The following is a 23,168-nucleotide window of genomic DNA, read 5'->3' on the forward strand; positions in this document are numbered from 1 at the left end:
TGAAGTATTATTATCTTCAATTTTATATTTATTTTAAATTTTAAAAACATGCTTTCTAAAGTTACATACAACCGCAGCTCAATATGTCACTTTGACTTTAATACCTCCTAATGTAGAAAGTACAATTTAGCAACTTTTTACATGTGGAAGTTTCTGGCCATATTTTGGGTCCATAAGTAGCAGTACCTTTTCATTCTTTTAACTTTTGTCTCCCTTTCTTCAAGCTTCCTCCCACTCTTGATTCCCTACCTCTATTCCATTTTACCCGTACTTATGCACTTCTTGGCCCTGCCCCCAGTTTTCCTGTTTTGTCTTATAAATACCATTTCTTTCTCAGAGATAGATGCTACAAAAGAAGTTTCTCCCTAAACCAGAAAGCATTTCTGATCATGGATATGGATACTTAAAAGTTTGCCTCTGAAAAAAATATTTTGTGTACAACTGTGCTTGGAAAAAAATTTCTATTTGTTTCCCAATGGAGATTCAAAGCTATAAATAAGAGCTAACATTTTTTAATATTATGTGATAAACATTGTGTTACTTATTTTATATTTAATATAATTCCATTCATGTCATTTAATCCTTATGGAGGAAATATTGCTAAAGATAAACACAAATCGTCTGCCTCTTCTACATTCTTTTTTTTGGGCTGGGGGGAGTTACATTAATTAATCCTCACATTATTCACAAGCAGAAGGAAGTTAATTCTCATATTATGCACATAGTAGAAGTTCTGAGATGCTTTCAGTAGTAACTCTTTTTAAATCATCGTAGCCTTAATAGAAATCATCAATGAACTTTGGTTTACTATGAAATACCTAGTTACATCTCACACAGGTTCTAAAGTATGCACTCTACTGAATTGTCTTTTAAGGATTTTTGCCATATTCAAATATCAGCCAACCAGGCATGTAAATGACTTCTCAGTGGAGTGTTCTGCTGCTTTTCAGTAAGCTGCATGTACACAGGGGGCTCCCATGATCATTTGGGTGGTTCTGAACAGGGCTACAGTAAATTCACCGGACTTATATAGACTTCAGCAAATCCTAAAAGATGGCCAACATTCTGATGAGTCTTTCTACTCCTGCTTATTACTCTTTATTGTTTTTCCCCAAGATGCTCAGGATTTTAAGATAGGAAAGGAGATAAAAAAGAGAAATTGGGAGGGAAAGAGATAAGTAATTCACCAGCTGAAATTTATTTCTAACTGTGAGCCAGAAAAGACAGCTTCATGACCTTGGGCTTTGTTCTTCTTTAATCTGTACGGCAAGTGCTCTCAACTTAGGGTCAGTGCACATTTAGAAGCTCCAGGAAATCCTGAAATAGTATTCAAATTTTTGGTCAAACTATTCATGTGTATTTCCTTCCATGGATGTTTCTATCTTTCCTCAGATTCTCAGAGAGTTTCAAAAGTGATAAAGGATTAAGAGGCACTAAATTGGAACCTTTTGTATTTCAGCATACATAGGTGCAGATCTCTGAATTGATAAACTAATGATCATCTAAAATTACCAGATGACCAAGCTGAACACAATTACAAGAGGTTTGCAAAAGAACTGAAATTGTGCCTCATGCCTTATGACTTGTTTAGAAAGAATGCTCCTTAATGGGCATTGGGGTTATGATACAGCAATAAACTTATATACACAAATTATGTTTTATCGTAATCTAAAAAATCCAGGTAATGCATCTTTTGTGTAGATATAGATTTACTTCCCACTTGTAAGAAAAAATGCATATAAATTCCTATCTGTGGTAAGTATAATTTCTTAGCCACAATACTTACGTATGCACTCAGGCTGAATTCCACTCCATGTGAGGTCAGGAAGGCAAGTGCGTGTTGTAGACCCTTGGAGAAGGTGCCCTTTTTTGCAATGGAACTGCACAACACTTCCTACCTATAGCAAATTACAGAGAAACATACCAATGCAGCTACAAATATGGCAACAAACAGAAAAAAAAAAACTAGGATGAGAAAATACTTTCAAAAGAAATTCTTCATGGTAGAAGCTAGTAGGAAAAGATATTTAAAATAAATAATTTTATTTATTTAAAATAAAATTGGGGAAATCAAGACTAAAGAAAAAACTTCCATCTCTTTGTATACATATCATCATCAAATATTTGAGTACCCAATGCAAGCATAGGTGCCAAACTTTTTGTCACAGTAGTTTGAAGAAAACACATAAGACACCAAAAGGCCAATAAGCTACATCTAAACACAAGACAGACAGGTAGATCGCTACGTAAAGATAAATAAGTAAAGATGGATGAAGACAGAGAAATAAAGATAACAACATAAGAGGCAAATAAATATGGAAGACAGTAAATGCAATATAAGATTAGATGTAAAGGCGTTTAGATTCAAAAGCTGTGATTGTAACAAATATATACTGGAAGACATGTAATTTGCACTAAGCTTTTAAGGATGTGAATTTTGGATAAATACATAGAACATGGTTTTCAAAGTGAGGCCCCAGACCGGTAACCTCAGCATCATTAGGAACTTTTTTAGAAATGCTATTCTGGGACCTTATCCCAGACCCACTGCATCAGAAACTCTGAATGGGGACCAGCAATCTGTATTTTAACAAGCCCTCCAGGTGATTTTAATGAACAATAAAGCTTGAGAACAACTGATATAAAAGTAGAAAAGATAAGAACATGATGAGAAAATGTATGAAGGCTAAAATATACATCATACAGTTTAGGAAAAAGAGTGCATTTGATTGTTTGGCATGGATAGTTCATACAGTGAGATAGGAAGTTGGGTTGGGGAAGGGTAAAGTGGGAAGCAGTGAGATACAGGAAAAAAAAAAAGAAAAGAAAGAAAAGAAAGAAAACAGATCCTAGAGTAATGTGTGTGTGGCTTTAACTCTGGATCTGATCTTGCTTGAATAAGGTATATCCCCTCTTTGAGACTTAATCTATAAATGAAGATGATAATATTATTTGTCTTGAGATTTGTTTTAAGCATTAAATGAAATAGGATGTAAAATCTACTCCATTCAGGGATGGCAAATAGGTTTAAAATAAATTCCAACTTTAATTATTAAGTCAAAGATAAATGTAAGAATCAGTTTCTAAAGGGTCTCAAAAGGCAGGCAATGGCATTTGAAATCTTTTTTTAATGAAAACATTAAGTTGCTAAAGCTCTCAGAGCAAGCAAAATTTGTTTGAAAATTAAATTAGCCACTGCATAAAGAAACTACTACAAAAGGAATGACCAGCAGTAATTATAATCATGAAGCCAGCACTACCATATTAGATTTGAATAGATAAAAGCTGAATTAACTTATGGCAGTAGACTTGGGAAGGATGTTGTTTACTCAAACTACATTACAAGAAGAAAACATCAGAGTTTATTAAATGATTACAGCTGGAGGACAAGGTGAGGAATATTTAGTGTCTGCCATTTCAGCCTTCCCCAGCAACTGGAGTCTGAGAATGATCAGTCATCCTCTTGGCACGTTTCACAAATACCCTGTTTCCTTCCTTCCCAGTTAGTTCCTACTCCTACCTCCTAAAGCGACATGAGGCTAAGCTTAAAGTGACATAATTTGACCCAAGATTCCATTTGGACCTTGAGAGTAGCTAAATGCTACCATTTCTGATATCCTCGTTGTTACCCAGAGCTATGCTATACCACAAACATTCAATTCTAACTGTCACTCTCTGAGAACAACCTTTATTCTTCTAGTTATCTTACATTGTGTCTTCCAAGATACCCTCATGATAGCTTTGAGATCTCTTATGCCCTTGATAACCCATTTTGTCCAAGGCAGTTACACTGTTCAACTCCAGGAGCTCTGTTCACCCTGTATTCAACATAAATGAAGTCCTTCAAATTGTGCTCCAGAGCACACAGTTCACATACTCTGAAGTTATGCAATATGATGCTATATATTTTGACTTTCTCATATGGACTAGATTATATGACTGATCATGTAGCTTTTGCAATTCTGTTCTTCAAACTGGTTTTACAAACATCATTACCTCTATCAACCCAGCAATCCTACTTTAGGGTAGATCTCAGTTAATGGTTGCCACCTTCTACCCATAAATCTCCCCTCATTCAATCTAATAGCATATACTGATAATTTTACCTCCTAGATCTTAAACTGTCCCCTTCTGTCTTTCTCCACTTATACATCCCGTTTTAGTCCTCAATATCTTTTCTACAGGTTTGGTTCTCATATATTAGCAGATATCATAAACACGAGGACTTACCAGAACACAAACAGATGAGCCTCCCTTGAAAGTTTTTGACTGGGTAGATCTGGGGGAGGCCCAGAATCTGTATTTCCAACAAGTTCTTAAGTCATACTGCTGCTGCTTGGTCAGCAACCACACTTTGAGAACTACTGTCATAATTTTAATTATAATAATCATAAATACAATTATGATAATCATCTAACTCCAGTCTTGACCACATTAAATTTATTTTCCACATAAAGTCAGAGTGATGAACATGGAAGTACGGCCTTAGCATTCTCCTTAAAATCCTTACTGTCAAATCACCCATAGGATAAAGTTACTTTGTGTTAACTTGACAGATAAAAGCCCCTATAACCTGACCAAGGCCCATTTCTCTAGCTTCATCACTGACCACTTACTTTTACTCAAATTGTGCTCACGTATTACTGAATTTTTGTTGTTCCCTTAATGCATGCATATTTTCACGCTGTTTACCCTGCATGGAATGTCTTTCCCAACTTTCTTTTCCTAGATTTTACCCTAAAAGATTTAGTTCAGACATTTCTAGAAAGGCTTCCCTGCAGCCACAAATTAGGAGAACTTTCTTTTATGTGCTCCCTTAGCAACTTCTGAAGTTACCAATGTTATCATCTATCCTATGAAATCACCCACACACCAGAGGTTAGTTTCTCTAAACTAGGGACCATGTTACTCACCCTTGCGCACAAAGAACTCTCGAAACTCTTAGATCAATGGGGACTACTGATTTAGTGACAAATGACAAAATCATTTGATTACTGAACTTAAAAAGATTTAACATGTCTATAGTTTCTTAAAGAAGAAAGATATCCCTTCCGTACTTTACATAGGAAGCTAAATCACCATTTATTCTTTGAAGGGTACATTTGGGTTACTTCACTAAGATATCTGTTAAGAAATATGTTGGATTACATAGCCTTTTTTTTTTTTTTACTTGTAATACTTTTTTCCTTATTTCTGTAAACTTTTCCAAAGTCATCATAAGTACTGCTTTAGATATTAATCAGATACCAGAAAAGTAAAATCTATTTAAAATTTTTTATATGACACTATTTTTGTCAAATTCACAAATACTTACATAATAACTATTTTTGTCACATTCACAATACTTATACCAAATATCTAATATACCTAGAATTAAACAAATTTAATAACTGATTAATTTTTTGTTCAGAGTTTATTATAGTTAAATCAATAACCAAAATTTTCTCCAAATTAAAGTGCATTAATGCTTTTTCATTTATAAGACCACTTAATACTATATTTTATATGACTGTCCATCCTTTTCCAACTTGTGATGACAGGTCCTTCTGATTCTAAATTAGCTTCTAACATGCAAAATATAATTTGATTATTTGTAGAAAAAATAACTTTCTCATTATCTAATTTAAAAAATTTGTGGAAAAATATTTCATGTACAATTTTCCCACCAATAATTACCAAAAAAGTGCTCTGTTTGTATAACCAATTATATATAATGCAAAAATATTGAATATTATTTTTNACGTATTACTGAATTTTTGTTGTTCCCTTAATGCATGCATATTTTCACGCTGTTTACCCTGCATGGAATGTCCTTCCCAACTTTCTTTTCCTAGATTTTACCCTAAAAGATTTAGTTCAGACATTTCTAGAAAGGCTTCCCTGTAGCAACAGATTAGGAGAACTTTCTTTTATGTGCTCCCTTAGCAACTTCTGAAGTTACCAATGTTATCATCTATCCTATGAAATCACCCACACACCAGAGGTTAGTTTCTCTAAACTAGGGACCATGTTACTCACCCTTGCGCACAAAGAACTCTCGAAACTCTTAGATCAATGGGGACTACTGATTTAGTGACAAATGACAAAATCATTTGATTACTGAACTTAAAAAGATTTAACATGTCTATAGTTTCTTAAAGAAGAAAGATATCCCTTCCGTACTTTACATAGGAAGCTAAATCACCATTTATTCTTTGAAGGGTACATTTGGGTTACTTCACTAAGATATCTGTTAAGAAATATGTTGGATTACATAGCCTTTTTTTTTTTTTTACTTGTAATACTTTTTTCCTTATTTCTGTAAACTTTTCCAAAGTCATCATAAGTACTGCTTTAGATATTAATCAGATACCAGAAAAGTAAAATCTATTTAAAATTTTTTATATGACACTATTTTTGTCAAATTCACAAATACTTACATAATAACTATTTTTGTCACATTCACAATACTTATACCAAATATCTAATATACCTAGAATTAAACAAATTTAATAACTGATTAATTTTTTGTTCAGAGTTTATTATAGTTAAATCAATAACCAAAATTTTCTCCAAATTAAAGTGCATTAATGCTTTTTCATTTATAAGACCACTTAATACTATATTTTATATGACTGTCCATCCTTTTCCAACTTGTGATGACAGGTCCTTCTGATTCTAAATTAGCTTCTAACATGCAAAATATAATTTGATTATTTGTAGAAAAAATAACTTTCTCATTATCTAATTTAAAAAATTACCAAAAAAAGTGCTCTGTTTGTATAACCAATTATATATAATGCAAAAATATAAGGAATTAAAAATCATCCATTTTAAGTTTTAATTGCAGGCACTGTTTAAATAAAAATCATTTTAAGTTGGACCCAATTAACATGTTTTGTGCAAAAGCATTATAAAATTATAAGACATGTCTATTTAGTAAATATAATTTATCTTCTTTACTTATTTCATGGGGCGCCTGAGTGGCTCTGTTGTTAAGCGTCTGCCTTTGGCTCAGGGCGTGATCCCAGGGTCCTGGGATCGAACCCTGCATCAGGCTCCCTGCTCCTCTGGGAAGCCTGCTTCTTCCTCTCCCACTCCCCCTGTTTGTGTTCCCTCTCTCGCTGGCTGTCTCTGTCAAATAAATAAATAAAAATCTTTAACTACTTATTTCANGTCTGCCTTTGGCTCAGGGCGTGATCCCAGGGTCCTGGGATCGAACCCTGCATCAGGCTCCCTGCTCCTCTGGGAAGCCTGCTTCTTCCTCTCCCACTCCCCCTGTTTGTGTTCCCTCTCTCGCTGGCTGTCTCTGACAAATAAATAAATAAAAATCTTTAACTACTTATTTCATTTTTTTCTTATTTCTTTATTTTAAATGTTATATCTCAGTTCCTAAGCCATGAAGTTTAGATAGCTAATCAAGGCATAACAGACATTTTGTATATATTTAGAATACTCTAAGTAACATCACATATTAAATATCTGTTTAATATATATTTATATAGCATACATTTATTTTATATATATATATAAAACTAAGAATTCACAATTTATATACTTCCTCTGTAGTATATTTTAACAACCATTTTATATTTGCATTTTGTACTATGCGTTTATATTAAACATCTTACCCAAGAAAAAATGAAGTAGCTTCTAATAAAAGATATACATATATTTTGATTAACAAAATTCATGTAGAAAGGCAGGATCATAAAAATGAAAGAAGAAAACATATGCTTAAGATAAGATGCAAGGGAGTTTCATTAAGCATCAGTTTCAGCCCTGAAGTTCCTGGTTTAAAAAAATAAATAAATTTTAAGATATCCTATGAGTTTTTGTTTTAAAAAAATCAGATTTTAATTAAAAACACTTGATTTTGGGGATTTTTGTTTTAAAATTCATGTCATATTCATCATTTAAAAGCAATAAAACATTATGTAACATATTTGTCCCATTCAGTGTGCTTATGTATTAATTTAGATTATAAACTAGAAATCATACATCATCACCATGATTATTTTGGTATGGCTAAAAATCTTACTGTTCAATATTTTGATATTACACATCGAAGAGTCAGATTAAAAACATTTCATATCCACAGTAACTTTAAGAAGTCCTTACTCCTAATGATGTGTCTTCCAAAACCCACAGCTCAATTTAAAGAATGATACAGCATTTAGTGAAAAACTTGTGTCTGCAATTTACCCCATAATTAATCTAGATGTTGTATCAATCATATTGACAGCTACTCCCTTCACTACCAATCTATTTTTAGCCAAAAATTATTCCAACTTACAATATTTTGGATATAAGAGAAATTATGTTGGGTACTTTTTTCAACACAAGAGTTTTGTCATCTCTAGCAATAGGTGATATATCCTTATATGTTAATAGTTATATCTATGTCCAAAAATCTATGATATAAATCTACACAGAAAAAAGAGTGAATAAACATATTTTAAAAAATCAAGAAAATGATTTGAGTGAGTGTGTAATTCATAACTTTCCCCATTCTCTTGTCCCTCCCAGAAGTGAACTTCCTATAATTTTACTTAAGTCACTGCTGACCACCTGATCAAATCAGAGGTAAATACAAAAGTTGAGACATTCTTATTCTCTCTCTAGAAATTGGAACTGAGATTGAGACAATTAATCATTTTCCGTAAGTGGCTGAGAGGTAAATACAAAAATGCACCCTTCGTCAGATGGCCAATTTGCAAAGAAAAAAAACAAAGCAGGCAAGCAGAGTAGTGGAAAAGACTGATTCCAGTTGCTAGATTCTGGGCTTGATGGGTCTCACCTAGATCCCTTTTCTTGGGGTCCTTGACATACCTGCACATGGCTTGTAATGGTTTTAGGCTTAAGCTAGCTCAAACAGCTTCTTTTAACTTTTAAGTGAGAGTTTTTCTCAACCAATAAAGATGGCTTTTCCAGGATTCTATCTGGAATCTACCAATACATTAATATTGGTTAGAGTTATTAAACTTTTAAAATTCCCATCGGCTCTGCACCAATTTAGTAAATATATTTAGTATACATATACATATATACACACAAACCAGTCATATGCATGTAAGAAAGTTGATGTCACTAATTTAACATACTCAGTATTTCATTTGTCTTTTTAATAAAGATTAATGTAATTATGTAGAGTTTATCATATTTGAGATCTAGTCTATTCATATTTATCTAAGTAGAATATGATGATCCAATGCATGTTTATTGGTCAAATAACATGCTTTCAGGGTTAGATTAACTTTGGGATAACATTTTTCAATGGTTATAACAGAATTCTTACAATGCAGAAGCAATGATTCTATTCATTTCATTAGATGACTGTACTAAATTCATTCCTACTCATTTCCATTCCCATTATTTCAAAGGATATGTATTAAAAAGGACTCATACTCTTCAGAAAATCATCTGATTTAGTGCACAGACACTAACATCAAAATTCTGTATTCTGTCAGGATATAGTCACTGACTTGCTTGGTGATCAAAGCCAAGTCATGTTCTGTTCCAGGTTTTTCATCTATATGATGGGGACTAATGCTCTTTAACTAGTTGTCCATTTTTCAGTATTTAGATCAATTGATAAAACCTTTTATAAAGATATGAATCTAAAGTTTTCTAAAATCACCAACATAATGGAGACTGAGATGACTTTTTTACACTTTCATATTATGTAGACAGGCCTAAGGCAAACCGGAAGAATTGGAAATGCTATCAAATCAATGTTCATACTGTGCCTGAACTGTAGATAAATGGAAACTATTTTTAGCAACAAAAATATGACACCTTTGATGAGTACTTCCTTTAGAAATGGATGGTTTTCAGGTTCCCACTAACTTTCACACAAAATAGTACAATTTAGAAAACTCTGCAACACAAGGCAATTGGGTAATGTGTATATTGGCTATTTCCTCATGGAGTCAGTATGCAATTTGGCTCCCCTAAGGTCCCTGTAATGAAAAACTTGCTGAATCTCTACATAAAATCTAAATTAGAAAAACAGAAAATAAGAAAATCAAACACACATGACTGGGCATGCTGAAGAATTCCAATGTAACAATCCAACTATTGTGTAACAATAAGATAAATTATTTTTTCAGAAATTTCCCTTGTCAGTGAAAATTTAGTATAACACACATATTATAAAATAAACATATTTTAGTCTAATTGTTTTATTGAATAACCACATTTTTATATGTTTGCTAACTCTTTAACCTCTTTCATCTTCACCTTTCTATACTTCCCCACATCCCCCTTTAGAACTTACTCATTTACCCCCTCATTTCTTCTTACTTCGCTCTCTCTTATGTACTAACTACTACATATGGATTTTCCTACACTCACAGCTGTCCTCAATTTTTCTTTTGTTTTATAGTCATGATCAGTTAAGCTATTTTCTTAAACCACATTTTTCCTCTTCTAATTTCCTTTTACTTGCACGCTTTTGTTGCCTTCTACCTTTTTTGTATGGTTATGAATACAAATATAAGCATGATGTTTTCCTGTTTCTGCCAACACGATTATATGCACATGAATCAAAGACACCTTTTGATCTAGTTTTACACTAAATAGAAATATTTATTTAAAGTACTCACTTGAAATCCAAATGTATTGTTCTGAGATCCATGCCTTGGGACTCCTGGATTTTCACATGAGGTACGGGTGGGTTCTAAAATGAAGATTATAAACATAATATTCATTTAAAATTTGTAATTATATTTAAATGTATATTTCTCACATACAAAACAATTTTGAATGATCTGGGGCTTAATGAAAAGGACCATGGGTAATAATAAAGAGTATAAATCTAATAGTGTCTCTCCACGGACAGAAGCCTGCTAATCTTAAAGCAAGAATTCAGGTACACTGCAATTTACATGAATTATGCAATTTTTGAACCTTGAACCCTTCTAATATAAAAGCACTTGACATCCAACTTACTCTGTGGATAAAAAGTTAAGGAAAAATGAAGGAATTGAAAAAAGAACACATATATAAAACGTTTGCTCGAGGACTTGCTAAATTATAATCTCAGGTAGGATAATATTCCCCTCAAGAAGTAAGAGTTTTTCCAAACAGGACGTAGTTATTGGCATTTTTCATGGACACCTGTAGGAGATTTAGGTATAAAAATGATAAAACTAGTAGTGTCTCAGTTGGCTAGTTTGTATGACAGATTATTTGGTTGGTTTATCAAATATGGCATTTAATTTAAGACTATAGAAATGTGCTTAGAGACATTCTGAAATCAATGTGTCCTTTTTTTTTTTTTAAAGTAGTCTCCATGCCCAGCAGGGAGCCCAATGTGGGGCTTGCACTCAGGACCTTGAGATCAAGACCTGAGTTGACTGAACCACCCAGGTGTCCCATCAGTGTATCTTTTTTTAAAAAATTTTTGGAGCAAGTGNCAGAGTAGTGGAAAAGACTGATTCCAGTTGCTAGATTCTGGGCTTGATGGGTCTCACCTAGATCCCTTTTCTTGGGGTCCTTGACATACCTGCACATGGCTTGTAATGGTTTTAGGCTTAAGCTAGCTCAAACAGCTTCTTTTAACTTGTAAGTGAGAGTTTTTCTCAACCAATAAAGATGGCTTTTCCAGGATTCTATCTGGAATCTACCAATACATTAATATTGGTTAGAGTTATTAAACTTTTAAAATTCCCATCGGCTCTGCACCAATTTAGTAAATATATTTAGTATACATATACATATATACACACAAACCAGTCATATGCATGTAAGAAAGTTGATGTCACTAATTTAACATACTCAGTATTTCATTTGTCTTTTTAATAAAGATTAATGTAATTATGTAGAGTTTATCATATTTGAGATCTAGTCTATTCATATTTATCTAAGTAGAATATGATGATCCAATGCATGTTTATTGGTCAAATAACATGCTTTCAGGGTTAGATTAACTTTGGGATAACATTTTTCAATGGTTATAACAGAATTCTTACAATGCAGAAGCAATGATTCTATTCATTTCATTAGATGACTGTACTAAATTCATTCCTACTCATTTCCATTCCCATTATTTCAAAGGATATGTATTAAAAAGGACTCATACTCTTCAGAAAATCATCTGATTTAGTGCACAGACACTAACATCAAAATTCTGTATTCTGTCAGGATATAGTCACTGACTTGCTTGGTGATCAAAGCCAAGTCATGTTCTGTTCCAGGTTTTTCATCTATATGATGGGGACTAATGCTCTTTAACTAGTTGTCCATTTTTCAGTATTTAGATCAATTGATAAAACCTTTTATAAAGATATGAATCTAAAGTTTTCTAAAATCACCAACATAATGGAGACTGAGATGACTTTTTTACACTTTCATATTATGTAGACAGGCCTAAGGCAAACCGGAAGAATTGGAAATGCTATCAAATCAATGTTCATACTGTGCCTGAACTGTAGATAAATGGAAACTATTTTTAGCAACAAAAATATGACACCTTTGATGAGTACTTCCTTTAGAAATGGATGGTTTTCAGGTTCCCACTAACTTTCACACAAAATAGTACAATTTAGAAAACTCTGCAACACAAGGCAATTGGGTAATGTGTATATTGGCTATTTCCTCATGGAGTCAGTATGCAATTTGGCTCCCCTAAGGTCCCTGTAATGAAAAACTTGCTGAATCTCTACATAAAATCTAAATTAGAAAAACAGAAAATAAGAAAATCAAACACACATGACTGGGCATGCTGAAGAATTCCAATGTAACAATCCAACTATTGTGTAACAATAAGATAAATTATTTTTTCAGAAATTTCCCTTGTCAGTGAAAATTTAGTATAACACACATATTATAAAATAAACATATTTTAGTCTAATTGTTTTATTGAATAACCACATTTTTATATGTTTGCTAACTCTTTAACCTCTTTCATCTTCACCTTTCTACACTTCCCCACATCCCCCTTTAGAACTTACTCATTTACCCCCTCATTTCTTCTTACTTCGCTCTCTCTTATGTACTAACTACTACATATGGATTTTCCTACACTCACAGCTGTCCTCAATTTTTCTTTTGTTTTATAGTCATGATCAGTTAAGCTATTTTCTTAAACCACATTTTTCCTCTTCTAATTTCCTTTTACTTGCACGCTTTTGTTGCCTTCTACCTTTTTTGTATGGTTATGAATACAAATATAAGCATGATGTTTTCCTGTTTCTGCCAACACGATTATATGCACATGAATCAAAGACACCTTTTGATCTAGTTTTACACTAAATAGAAATATTTATTTAAAGTACTCACTTGAAATCCAAATGTATTGTTCTGAGATCCATGCCTTGGGACTCCTGGATTTTCACATGAGGTACGGGTGGGTTCTAAAATGAAGATTATAAACATAATATTCATTTAAAATTTGTAATTATATTTAAATGTATATTTCTCACATACAAAACAATTTTGAATGATCTGGGGCTTAATGAAAAGGACCATGGGTAATAATAAAGAGTATAAATCTAATAGTGTCTCTCCACGGACAGAAGCCTGCTAATCTTAAAGCAAGAATTCAGGTACACTGCAATTTACATGAATTATGCAATTTTTGAAACTTGAACCCTTCTAATATAAAAGCACTTGACATCTAACTTACTCTGTGGATAAAAAGTTAAGGAAAAATGAAGGAATTGAAAAAAGAACACATATATAAAACGTTTGCTCGAGGACTTGCTAAATTATAATCTCAGGTAGGATAATATTCCCCTCAAGAAGTAAGAGTTTTTCCAAACAGGACGTAGTTATTGGCATTTTTCATGGACACCTGTAGGAGATTTAGGTATAAAAATGATAAAACTAGTAGTGTCTCAGTTGGCTAGTTTGTATGACAGATTATTTGGTTGGTTTATCAAATATGGCATTTAATTTAAGACTATAGAAATGTGCTTAGAGACATTCTGAAATCAATGTGTCCTTTTTTTTTTTTTAAAGTAGTCTCCATGCCCAGCAGGGAGCCCAATGTGGGGCTTGCACTCAGGACCTTGAGATCAAGACCTGAGTTGACTGAACCACCCAGGTGCCCCATCAGTGTATCTTTTTTTAAAAAATTTTTGGAGCAAGTTTAGTATCATTTGACTATGATTTATTAACTCTAAAAATATAGACAAATGTTAGTACTTAATGCTATTAATCTGAGAGCTTTTTTCTTTTTCATTTTACTGATTAACAAGAAAATTATTCTGACTGTTTCTCTGGGAAGTTTTAAATGCTAAATACAATATCATATGTTTTAACAGTATTCATTTTCAGTGCCTTCTAACTACCTCTATATTTTACATTTATTTTTCATATTTAGGCAACTATAGTTTATAGGACAGAGAAAATAATTAAAACATTCATACTAGAAATACATTACTAGTATCTAGTAATTTCAAAATTACTGAGAATCATCAACCTTTAATTAATATTACCTATGCAGTGAGGTGACGAACCACTCCACATGCCATCTGCCTGACATATTCTGGTGCTTGATCCCACTAATATGAAAGGAGAATTGCAGCTAAATGAAACTTCCGACTGGTATATAAAGCTTTTGCCTTCTCTTTTCCCTTGCGCAGGTATACCAGGGTCACCACAGAACTTGGCTGGAAATGAAAGATATTTATAGCAAGATTTAGGATCCATCGGAGTAACGGTTTAGAAAAATGATGAAAATAACTGGAATACTGAACTAAAGTGACATGTTATTCATGTTAATGTATCCCAAAGAAATTTTTTTAGCTTTCATCTACGTGATAAATACTGAATGTACAACTCAGCGTAATATTTAAAAGAATTCCGACTGAGGTGTTTTCCACCTAGTAGACCACCTTAGTAACCACAGAATTTTTTTGTATTTTTGTTTTTGTTTGTATTGATCAGAATCAAACCACACATTTGTACAAATTGGTTGCAAAGTTGGAGTATACTTCTGTAAAGCCATGTGATTCACAGAAAACTCTGTCAGAAAGAACCAGCCCATAATGGTCTAGGTTGTACTCTCCAGATTGCTCTTTTTCTATGTATATAACAGATACACTTATTTGTTCTGTTGTACTGTGTTGAACACTCAGAGCACATACCCCAGTGTCTTGTTGTCTTCCTCTCTGTAATATTGTGGAGGATTTTTCGAGTGTTTCTTAAAGAGTAAAGGAGCCCAGTAGAGTCCAAATCTATACCAAACCAAGGAATCTCAATGTTCCACAACAACTATTGAAAATACCATCTTGACAGAATTTGTAAACAAACTAAATACATTATTCCATTCAACATATATTTCCTAATAACTAAAAGAACCTATTCTAAGAAGTTTTAGGCACTTAGACATATCAAGAAACAAACTAAGATTCTGCCCTTACGGAATTTATGTATTTGTGAGGGAGGCAAACAAACAAACATAATAAGAAAAGGTAGTATGTGGGAAGGTAGTGAGTCCTGTGTGGAGAAATAGTGCGGCAAGGACATCTGGACTGTGTATGTGTGGGTGTGATAAATGGTGATGGCTGGGGATGGGTTTGAAACAAGGTGAAAGGGTGTCTGTCACTGAAGCAAGATCTGGAGGAAACAAAGCATTTAGCCATGCTGATATCCCAAGGGAGATCATTCTAGATAAAGGAAACAGCACTGCCAAAGCCCTGTGCTAGAGCACGTCTAGCATGCCCAGTAAAGCTGGAGCAGAGTGAATATGCAGAAGTGTAATAAGGGATGATATCAGATGGTTTTAAATCCAGTAGATAACCTAGACAAAGATATCATATGCCTTCAATTTGTTTATTGTAGTAAAAAATACAGAACATAAATACCATTTAAACCATTTTTAAGCATACTTGGTTTTTAAATTTGCAGATTCAGCACCTGAAAGCTTATGCCCAAAATACGGCAAACAAACAGCAGCATCCAAATGTTTTCAAGTATAAATGCTCCCTTAGGGTGGTGCGTCCTCCAAACCAAAGATATATTTTTTTAAAGATTTTATTTATTTGACAGAGAGAAAGAGAGAGTGAGAGAAGGAACACAAGCAGGAGGAGTGGAAGAGGGCGAAGCAGGCTTCCCGCTGAGCTGGGAGCCTGATGCGGGGCTCGATCCCAGGACCCCAGGATCATGACCTGAGATGAAGGCAGATGCTTAACTACTGAGCCACCCAGGTACCCCAGACCAAAAATATTTTTGAGGCTGAAAGGACACCTCTAACTGGATAGGACATTGACCAGGACAACAGGAATATACTAGGAATGCTCTAGGCAAACAGGAATCGATTAATACCCTAATAAGAGAATACCTTAGTCTTAAGCTAGAGGTACAAAGAGAGACCCTTCCTGAAATTCAAGACTCTAGAAGAGGCCTGAATTTTCAAACCTCTTTTTAGGAGCTTCTCATTTTCTTTTTAGAATAAAGTTAAAAGTAATTATTAAACAAATATTCAACAAAATAAATTTAGAGGAAAATTTCAGAGTAAAGTAACACAGGTAAAATAAACATTTGTTTAGTGTGTTTGTTTTAATTTTCAGCATTTACTAGCTATCGTAAATCTTTGTGCTATTAGTAATATAACATCACTTCTAGCAATGTAACGTCAAACCCTAGAGGCCGGGTCTTCATCTTAAAATCTTTGTGTCTCTAGCACATTTTGAATTCAATGGCTATTTCCTCAGTGAACTTCATCAATGGACATTTTAGCTTTCCCATCATTTCTATTGCCAAATTATTTAGTTACCGACTTCTGAAGTGTTTCTCTTGCATATTTCTGCTGAGTCATTCCTCTCAGAATCTTACCTTTATTCAACAAAGAAAAGAAAGGAGGGAGATTCAACCACATAAACTCCTCGATCCTGCTCCCTACCTGCCCCTCACTACCTCATCATTCAATTATTTTCTATCTGTAGATTTCCATGTACTAAACCAAACAACCTATTGGTGTCTAGTTTAGAAGCATAAGGCACAGAGTATACTTTTAAAAGGTTTTAGGTCACAATGACATTAAACTTTAAGAAAAAAGGACATATTTTGAACAAAATGAAAGAGAAGAGACTTTCCCTTCTATAAAGTCCCTAAAATGAATGAATTTGGCTATTCAATGGATAAGAGCATTTTCTCTTTAGTCTACCTTCTCTGAACTGGAATTCATACTCTTTCTTTTAGTGGCAGTGCAACCGTAGACCAAATAACAATGTATCTGGTGCCCTAAATGATGACAGGGTCACACAGGGTCCTTACAATTTGATTCCTCTCTCTGAACCCAAGTGTCATTATCGGTTAAAATGTCATGAGTAAATATACTTACTAGGAGTTTGTGTAGTAGAAATCATATATGTAAAGCAATTTGGACAAAGTGAGCCCTATTACATTTGGATAGTTATAATTCAATGTCAATAGTAAGTACTTTATTATTATTTGTATTTTAATAGAACCAAAAAATAAAACATCATATCCAAGGTACTTCTTTATTGAGATTTTCCCAGTCATATCAAATGAATTTTACCATGAACTCATCTCTATAAATCTCCTTGTCCCTATCTATTCTGAAGTAGCCATAAATATCTAGTCTTATTTAGAACACATTGGTCTTTTCTAAGATGATCCTCAGCATAAAACAGAATTTTAAGGGACAATTTGTGTGACATCAACCTTGAGGTATTGGGGGATAGGAGCATATGATGAGATCATGAGAAAAGAAGGCAAAGGGCCCAGAAGCACGCAGGCAATTTGGCTTCTACTGTGAATGAGAAGACTGGAGGGTTCCAAGCAGCTTCATCAGTTAGATCTGCTTAACTTCAAGGCCATGGGGACAGGTGGGGTGCTCCTCTATCCTAAGCAGCGAAGGGAAGGAAGACTAGGAACAGGATCGCACTAGACACCTCTGCGTGAATGTTGCCTATATCATGTGCTACAATAATTTGTATAAAACACAAAGCCGACTTATTTTGTTTTCAATCTTCCAAATTAATTTTGAAGTGACACTTGCTGGAATATATATTGTAAAGTGACCTCTGTAAAAAATATTAATCCTTCTTCTCCAAGCTTACCCTAATCATTTTAGGTTTAATCACAAGCATTATCATGACAAATAATATCACAAGAACTTGATTTGAATGACCATATAAAGTAATATGGATTTACTGTGGAAAGAAATTTTGGAGTAAATTAGAGTGTTCAATTGAGACAAACTGGACAGAAATCAGAATACTTTTCCAGTAGTAGAATTAATCTTAAAGGGTCTTTGATTTGAGAAATAATTTTTTAAAATAAGTTTGCAAACAAAGCAGTTTAGCCTAATATTTAGAGTCAGAGCAGAAAGAACATAATAGTTGGATTACAGGAAAAGTATCTACATTGGTAAATATGATTTCCTATTGAATTTTAATTATGCCTCGGAATGAGCTTTAACAATCTGATATTTGTTCTAGCAAAATCTGAAAATTTTAAGTAACAGCAATAATCTCAGTCAAGTAGTTTCAAGATAGTGGAAATGGGAAAATGGAATTTTAAGTATAGAAATTATACTTACGTAAGCACTGTGGTACTTCTCCACTCCAGGTACCGTTCCCTACACAGGTCAGAATAGCAGGAAAGGATAGTTCATAGCCTGGAGAACAGATGTAGCTAATACTAAAGCCCCAGTCAAAATTTGTTCCTTCCAACCTTCCATTAGAGATCTGGGGAGGAGTTGAGCAGGTAACAGCTGCAATTACATTAAAAGCAATTAGACACAGCTGTTGAAATATCCCGGGTGTAAAAAAGAAAAAATCAGAAGCAGCAGCATATGTGCTAATTTAACCTTTCGGAGGACAATATGGTGTGACATGTTTTATTCTCCTGGTAGTAGTCCTGAAACATCCCTGGAATTAATCCCTCTAGGATGCGACTATTTCTTGGCAACATAATGGCTACTGGTTGTCAGAGATTGTCCTAGAAAATAACAAGCTGCCTGACATCTAAGCGAAGCAAATAGAGGGTGACCTTCCATCTAGTATACTGTAACTGATAAATTATTGGTTTTATATAAAATTATTTTTTCCAATGACCTTTAGACAGACTGAAAATCAGGGCTGGTTGGCTATATATAGTGTCAACATTATAGCAAGGAATTTGCAAGTAATTCTGTGACATTTGGAAAAAAACTAAATCAGGTATCTCATTAAAATACCCAAATTGGTTCTATAACCACTTAAATTCATATGTTAAAACTTAACTTTTAGGGTTTTAAAATAAATTATTAAATGTTTAAACATTTATTTAAAAATTTGTTTTAAGCTGGCTTCAAGCAGAGATGGGTAGGATAATGTGACAGAGATGAAGGGAAGAAGAGGGGTACACATTGCAAAATCTAAAAATAAGAATGACTGTACTTTTATGATTAGCAACATATATGAATAATTCTTGGAGTTATATTACGATTATCGGAATCAATGGTGTATGAAATAACTCCTAAATATAAAATGTACATTCATATATTTTCATGTATTAACTGTATATATAGTGGTCTGATTCAGAAACAGGGTAATCAAGAAGAAAAAGACACAAGTTGAAATTATTCTTTTTGTTAAACTCTCAATTCACAGATGTTTAGAAAGACACCTGAATGAGATCTCAGTATTATTATAAAATAATAGAAATGGCCTGACATTGCATCTACAATATTCCATAAATAATCAGAAAAACTGGCATAAAATTATAAATATATCTCCAGTGGAAAAATATAAATAGCATAAAACAGCAAATTTATGCCTATATTGACTATAAGATTAATTCTAGATTGTATTAAGAAAGATGTTCTTTTCTTTATGAAGAGTTAGTTTTATAATTATGACTGTTCTCAAGTTATAGAAAGTTTTTTTCACATCTTTGAATTGTTTGACCGATCATCAAATTAAAATTCTAATTCATTAAGGTTATATTCTTTTTTAAATATTCACTAATCAATATAAATGATGAAGGTGAGTACATATCAGAGCACATGATATTTTTGTTTTGGTTGCACTAGAAATCATTGTCATAACTCATAATAAAATTTAATATTTTTCTTGAAATATTTTAAATTCTATATGTTATTTTCTGTATGGTTTTAAAATAAAAACTGCAGCAATTTTCAGCATCAGAAAAAAGTTAAATAACACGAAAACACTATTGAAGCTTACTTTAATTTTTCATACTAAGAAGTTAATATACATCAGCTATCACTTATAATATTGAAGAAATTATCATACCTCTACAAGTTGGCATTACTCCACTCCATGTGCCATTAGTTGTACAAGTCCTAATTCTGGAACCGTTCAATTCCATTGTATAGCCTGGCTGGCACATATAAGAGACATTTTGTCCAACCACATAATCATCTCCATATCTCAGTCCATTGGCTGGTATACCTGGGTCTCCACAACTGATTACTATCAGTATTGGATTAGAAGAGCAGATGGTTAATGTGCCATTTAATGGAGAGAAGTAGTAAGCATATGGCATACTTAATATATAGGTAGGGAAAATTAGTTATCATGTTCATTTTTAATCATAAAACATAAGCATATTTAAACCACATACTGGCAATTCCTGATTATAATCAGGTATGCTTATTACAGATTCTATGCATATGGTTCAGAATCTGTCATTTAGACTCTGAAGAGGCTAGGTTAATAAACTATTATACTGTAAGGAACTCTGATGCAGTAACCTCTTTTAATCTGCATTGGGGATCATGGAGAAGTCATCCTATAGACTCAAGATTTCTAATATAATATTTGAAATCTATGTATTCCCATATATGCCAACTGAAATCTCTAATTTATCAGGCTTGGTGGACTGAGAGCATATTTTCTGCACAGTGTCACTCAGCTGGATATTATAATAGGTTTTTTTTTTTTTGAGAGTGTGGGTATAAGCCCAAGTGGGGGAGGGGGGGAGGGGCAAAAGGAAAGGGAGAGAAAGAATCTCAAGCAGGCTCCATACCCAGTGCAGAGCCTGACTCAAGGCTGGANTATTCCCATATATGCCAACTGAAATCTCTAATTTATCAGGCTTGGTGGACTGAGAGCATATTTTCTGCACAGTGTCACTCAGCTGGATATTATAATAGGTTTTTTTTTTTTTGAGAGTGTGGGTATAAGCCCAAGTGGGGGATGGGGGGAGGGGCAAAAGGAAAGGGAGAGAAAGAATCTCAAGCAGGCTCCATACCCAGTGCAGAGCCTGACCTAAGGCTGGATCTCACGAGCCTGAGATCATGCCCTGAGCCAAAATCAAAAGTCAGATGCTTTAACCAAATGGGCCACCCTGACACCCCCATAATAGTTTTTAATTAAAACAATGTTAGGTTCAAGAAGAATACTTCCTGTTGAATAAATGAAAGAATGAATAAGCTATAAAATGTGAATCTATTACATTCAGGGCAGGATACATGATTTGTGGTGATGAAAACGCCATAGCTAGGGACAGAGAAATCAATTTAACATTTTCGCCAACTCACTGCCAACTCAAGTGAAAGAATGACCTCCAAGAAATTGCATCTCCACTCTGGGAGGCATTTACTTTCTGGATTGGGGGTTAGTGAGAAGCCTACATAAAGTTCTTACTAAATATGCCTTGTAGTTGTCAGCCCAGGACAGGGGGAGCTGCTGCCCTGTTCTGCTTAAGAGTCTCTAAATATACCCAACTCCTACATATTTCATGCTTGCACCCAAGCCCCCAGAAAGGGGTGNAGATTTTATTTATTTGACAGAGATAGAGACAGCCAGCGAGAGAGGGAACACAAGCAGGGGGAGTGGGAGAGGAAGAAGCAGGCTCATATCAGAGGAGCCCGATGTGGGGCTCGATCCCATAACCCCGGGATCACGCCCTGAGCCGAAGGCAGACGCTTAACCGCTGTGCCACCCAGGCGCCCCTGCCCTGTTCTTCTTAAAGAGTCTCTAAATATACCCAACTCCTACATATTTCATGCTTGCACCCAAGCCCCCAGAAAGGGGTGGAAGACAATTGCAATGTGAGCCTCCCTCTGTTGATGACACTATGAAATGGCTGGGCAGAGAGCATCAGTGGCCCCAGAGAAGGAGTGGGAGTGGGGAGGTCAGGGAATTGATACCACATGGTAGGGGGTGAATGGCCTGGAAGCAGAGAGGCTGACTGTGCATGAGCAGAGGCTCCAAGCCCTCAGCACATACTCCATTGTCACCATAGACTTCACTTACAAAATACAAATTTAAAGTTGAAATTAAGAATTTTAAGACAGCGATCATAGAGCATTAAACCCCAGCACTGGACCCTTTTGAGCGTGAGGTTCTATCAACTTTATTAGCCCATAAAGCTAGCTCTGGTTATATACCTAATATTACCATTTATAACGCCACACCAAAAGTTTCAGAAAGACTTGACACAGCAGAGAAGAGAGAAATAATTATAAATATGATATTTAATAATAAGGCATAACAATGATTATATATAAGCCACAAAAGCATTTGCTGTTTTGAGGTACATGATTAAAGCTTGCTTCGGGCAAGGAATTGTCTAAAAGCTTTCTGGCAACTAAGACAAAAAGGAAAATACACAAGTTTACACTGTTTCTTTTCTGGAGATTAAAAAAAATGGGGTTACTGGCCTGTTAGTACCTTTTTTTAAATTTCTACATTTTGCCTCTTAAATCTTTTTGTTCATAAAAGGGTAAATAATTTCATCAGGTAAATCTGGGCTATATTCTCCCATTTTTATTTGTAATTAATTCTTCAGCAAAGACCCTCTGATCATCTCATGGGTGCCACCAGGATGGGGGATCAGATTAGAGAAGTATTTTGGAGATCTAGGGTCAAAGACTAAAAGTAGATTAAGGCATGGAAGACCATAACAGCACTTCAATTACATTGCATTTATTAATTTACCATTAAAAATTATGAATGTCAAGATTTCTTTCTTATCATTCTAATCTGCTAAGCCTAAGAAGTTCTAAGACCATGAATAATGGCATTTAAATTAAAGAACAATATTCAGGGCACTTCACCTGATAATCCTCAGAGCCCTGGAAACAGTTGGCTGAAGTCACACTTATTGAGTGTTTCTGTCTGACTCTTAATTAAAGAATTTTGCATATAGGGCAATTTTTGTTCTTTTAGTTATTGCAGAGGAAACAATTTTTTAAATTACACAACTGAGTTGAATAGGAAATCAAATTCTGCTTATTACCAGGAATGTCACTTCGAAAT

The 23,168-nt window shown here is 34.0% G+C and overlaps 1 protein-coding gene across 1 annotated transcript in view; it reads right to left on the reverse strand.

Annotated features, from left to right (window-relative positions):
* The window catches only part of CSMD3 (CUB and Sushi multiple domains 3), a 1,149,842-nt gene that overhangs the window by 23,146 nt on the left and 1,103,528 nt on the right, over positions 1-23,168 (reverse strand). The window contains 5 exon segments of the mRNA XM_034668518.1: positions 1,787-1,898; positions 13,264-13,337; positions 14,424-14,597; positions 18,497-18,670; positions 20,196-20,375. Coding sequence (XP_034524409.1) covers positions 1,787-1,898; positions 13,264-13,337; positions 14,424-14,597; positions 18,497-18,670; positions 20,196-20,375 — 714 coding nt within the window.

This window comes from Ailuropoda melanoleuca, chromosome 9 (assembly GCF_002007445.2).
Source record: "Ailuropoda melanoleuca isolate Jingjing chromosome 9, ASM200744v2, whole genome shotgun sequence".
Lineage (NCBI taxonomy): Eukaryota > Metazoa > Chordata > Mammalia > Carnivora > Ursidae > Ailuropoda > Ailuropoda melanoleuca.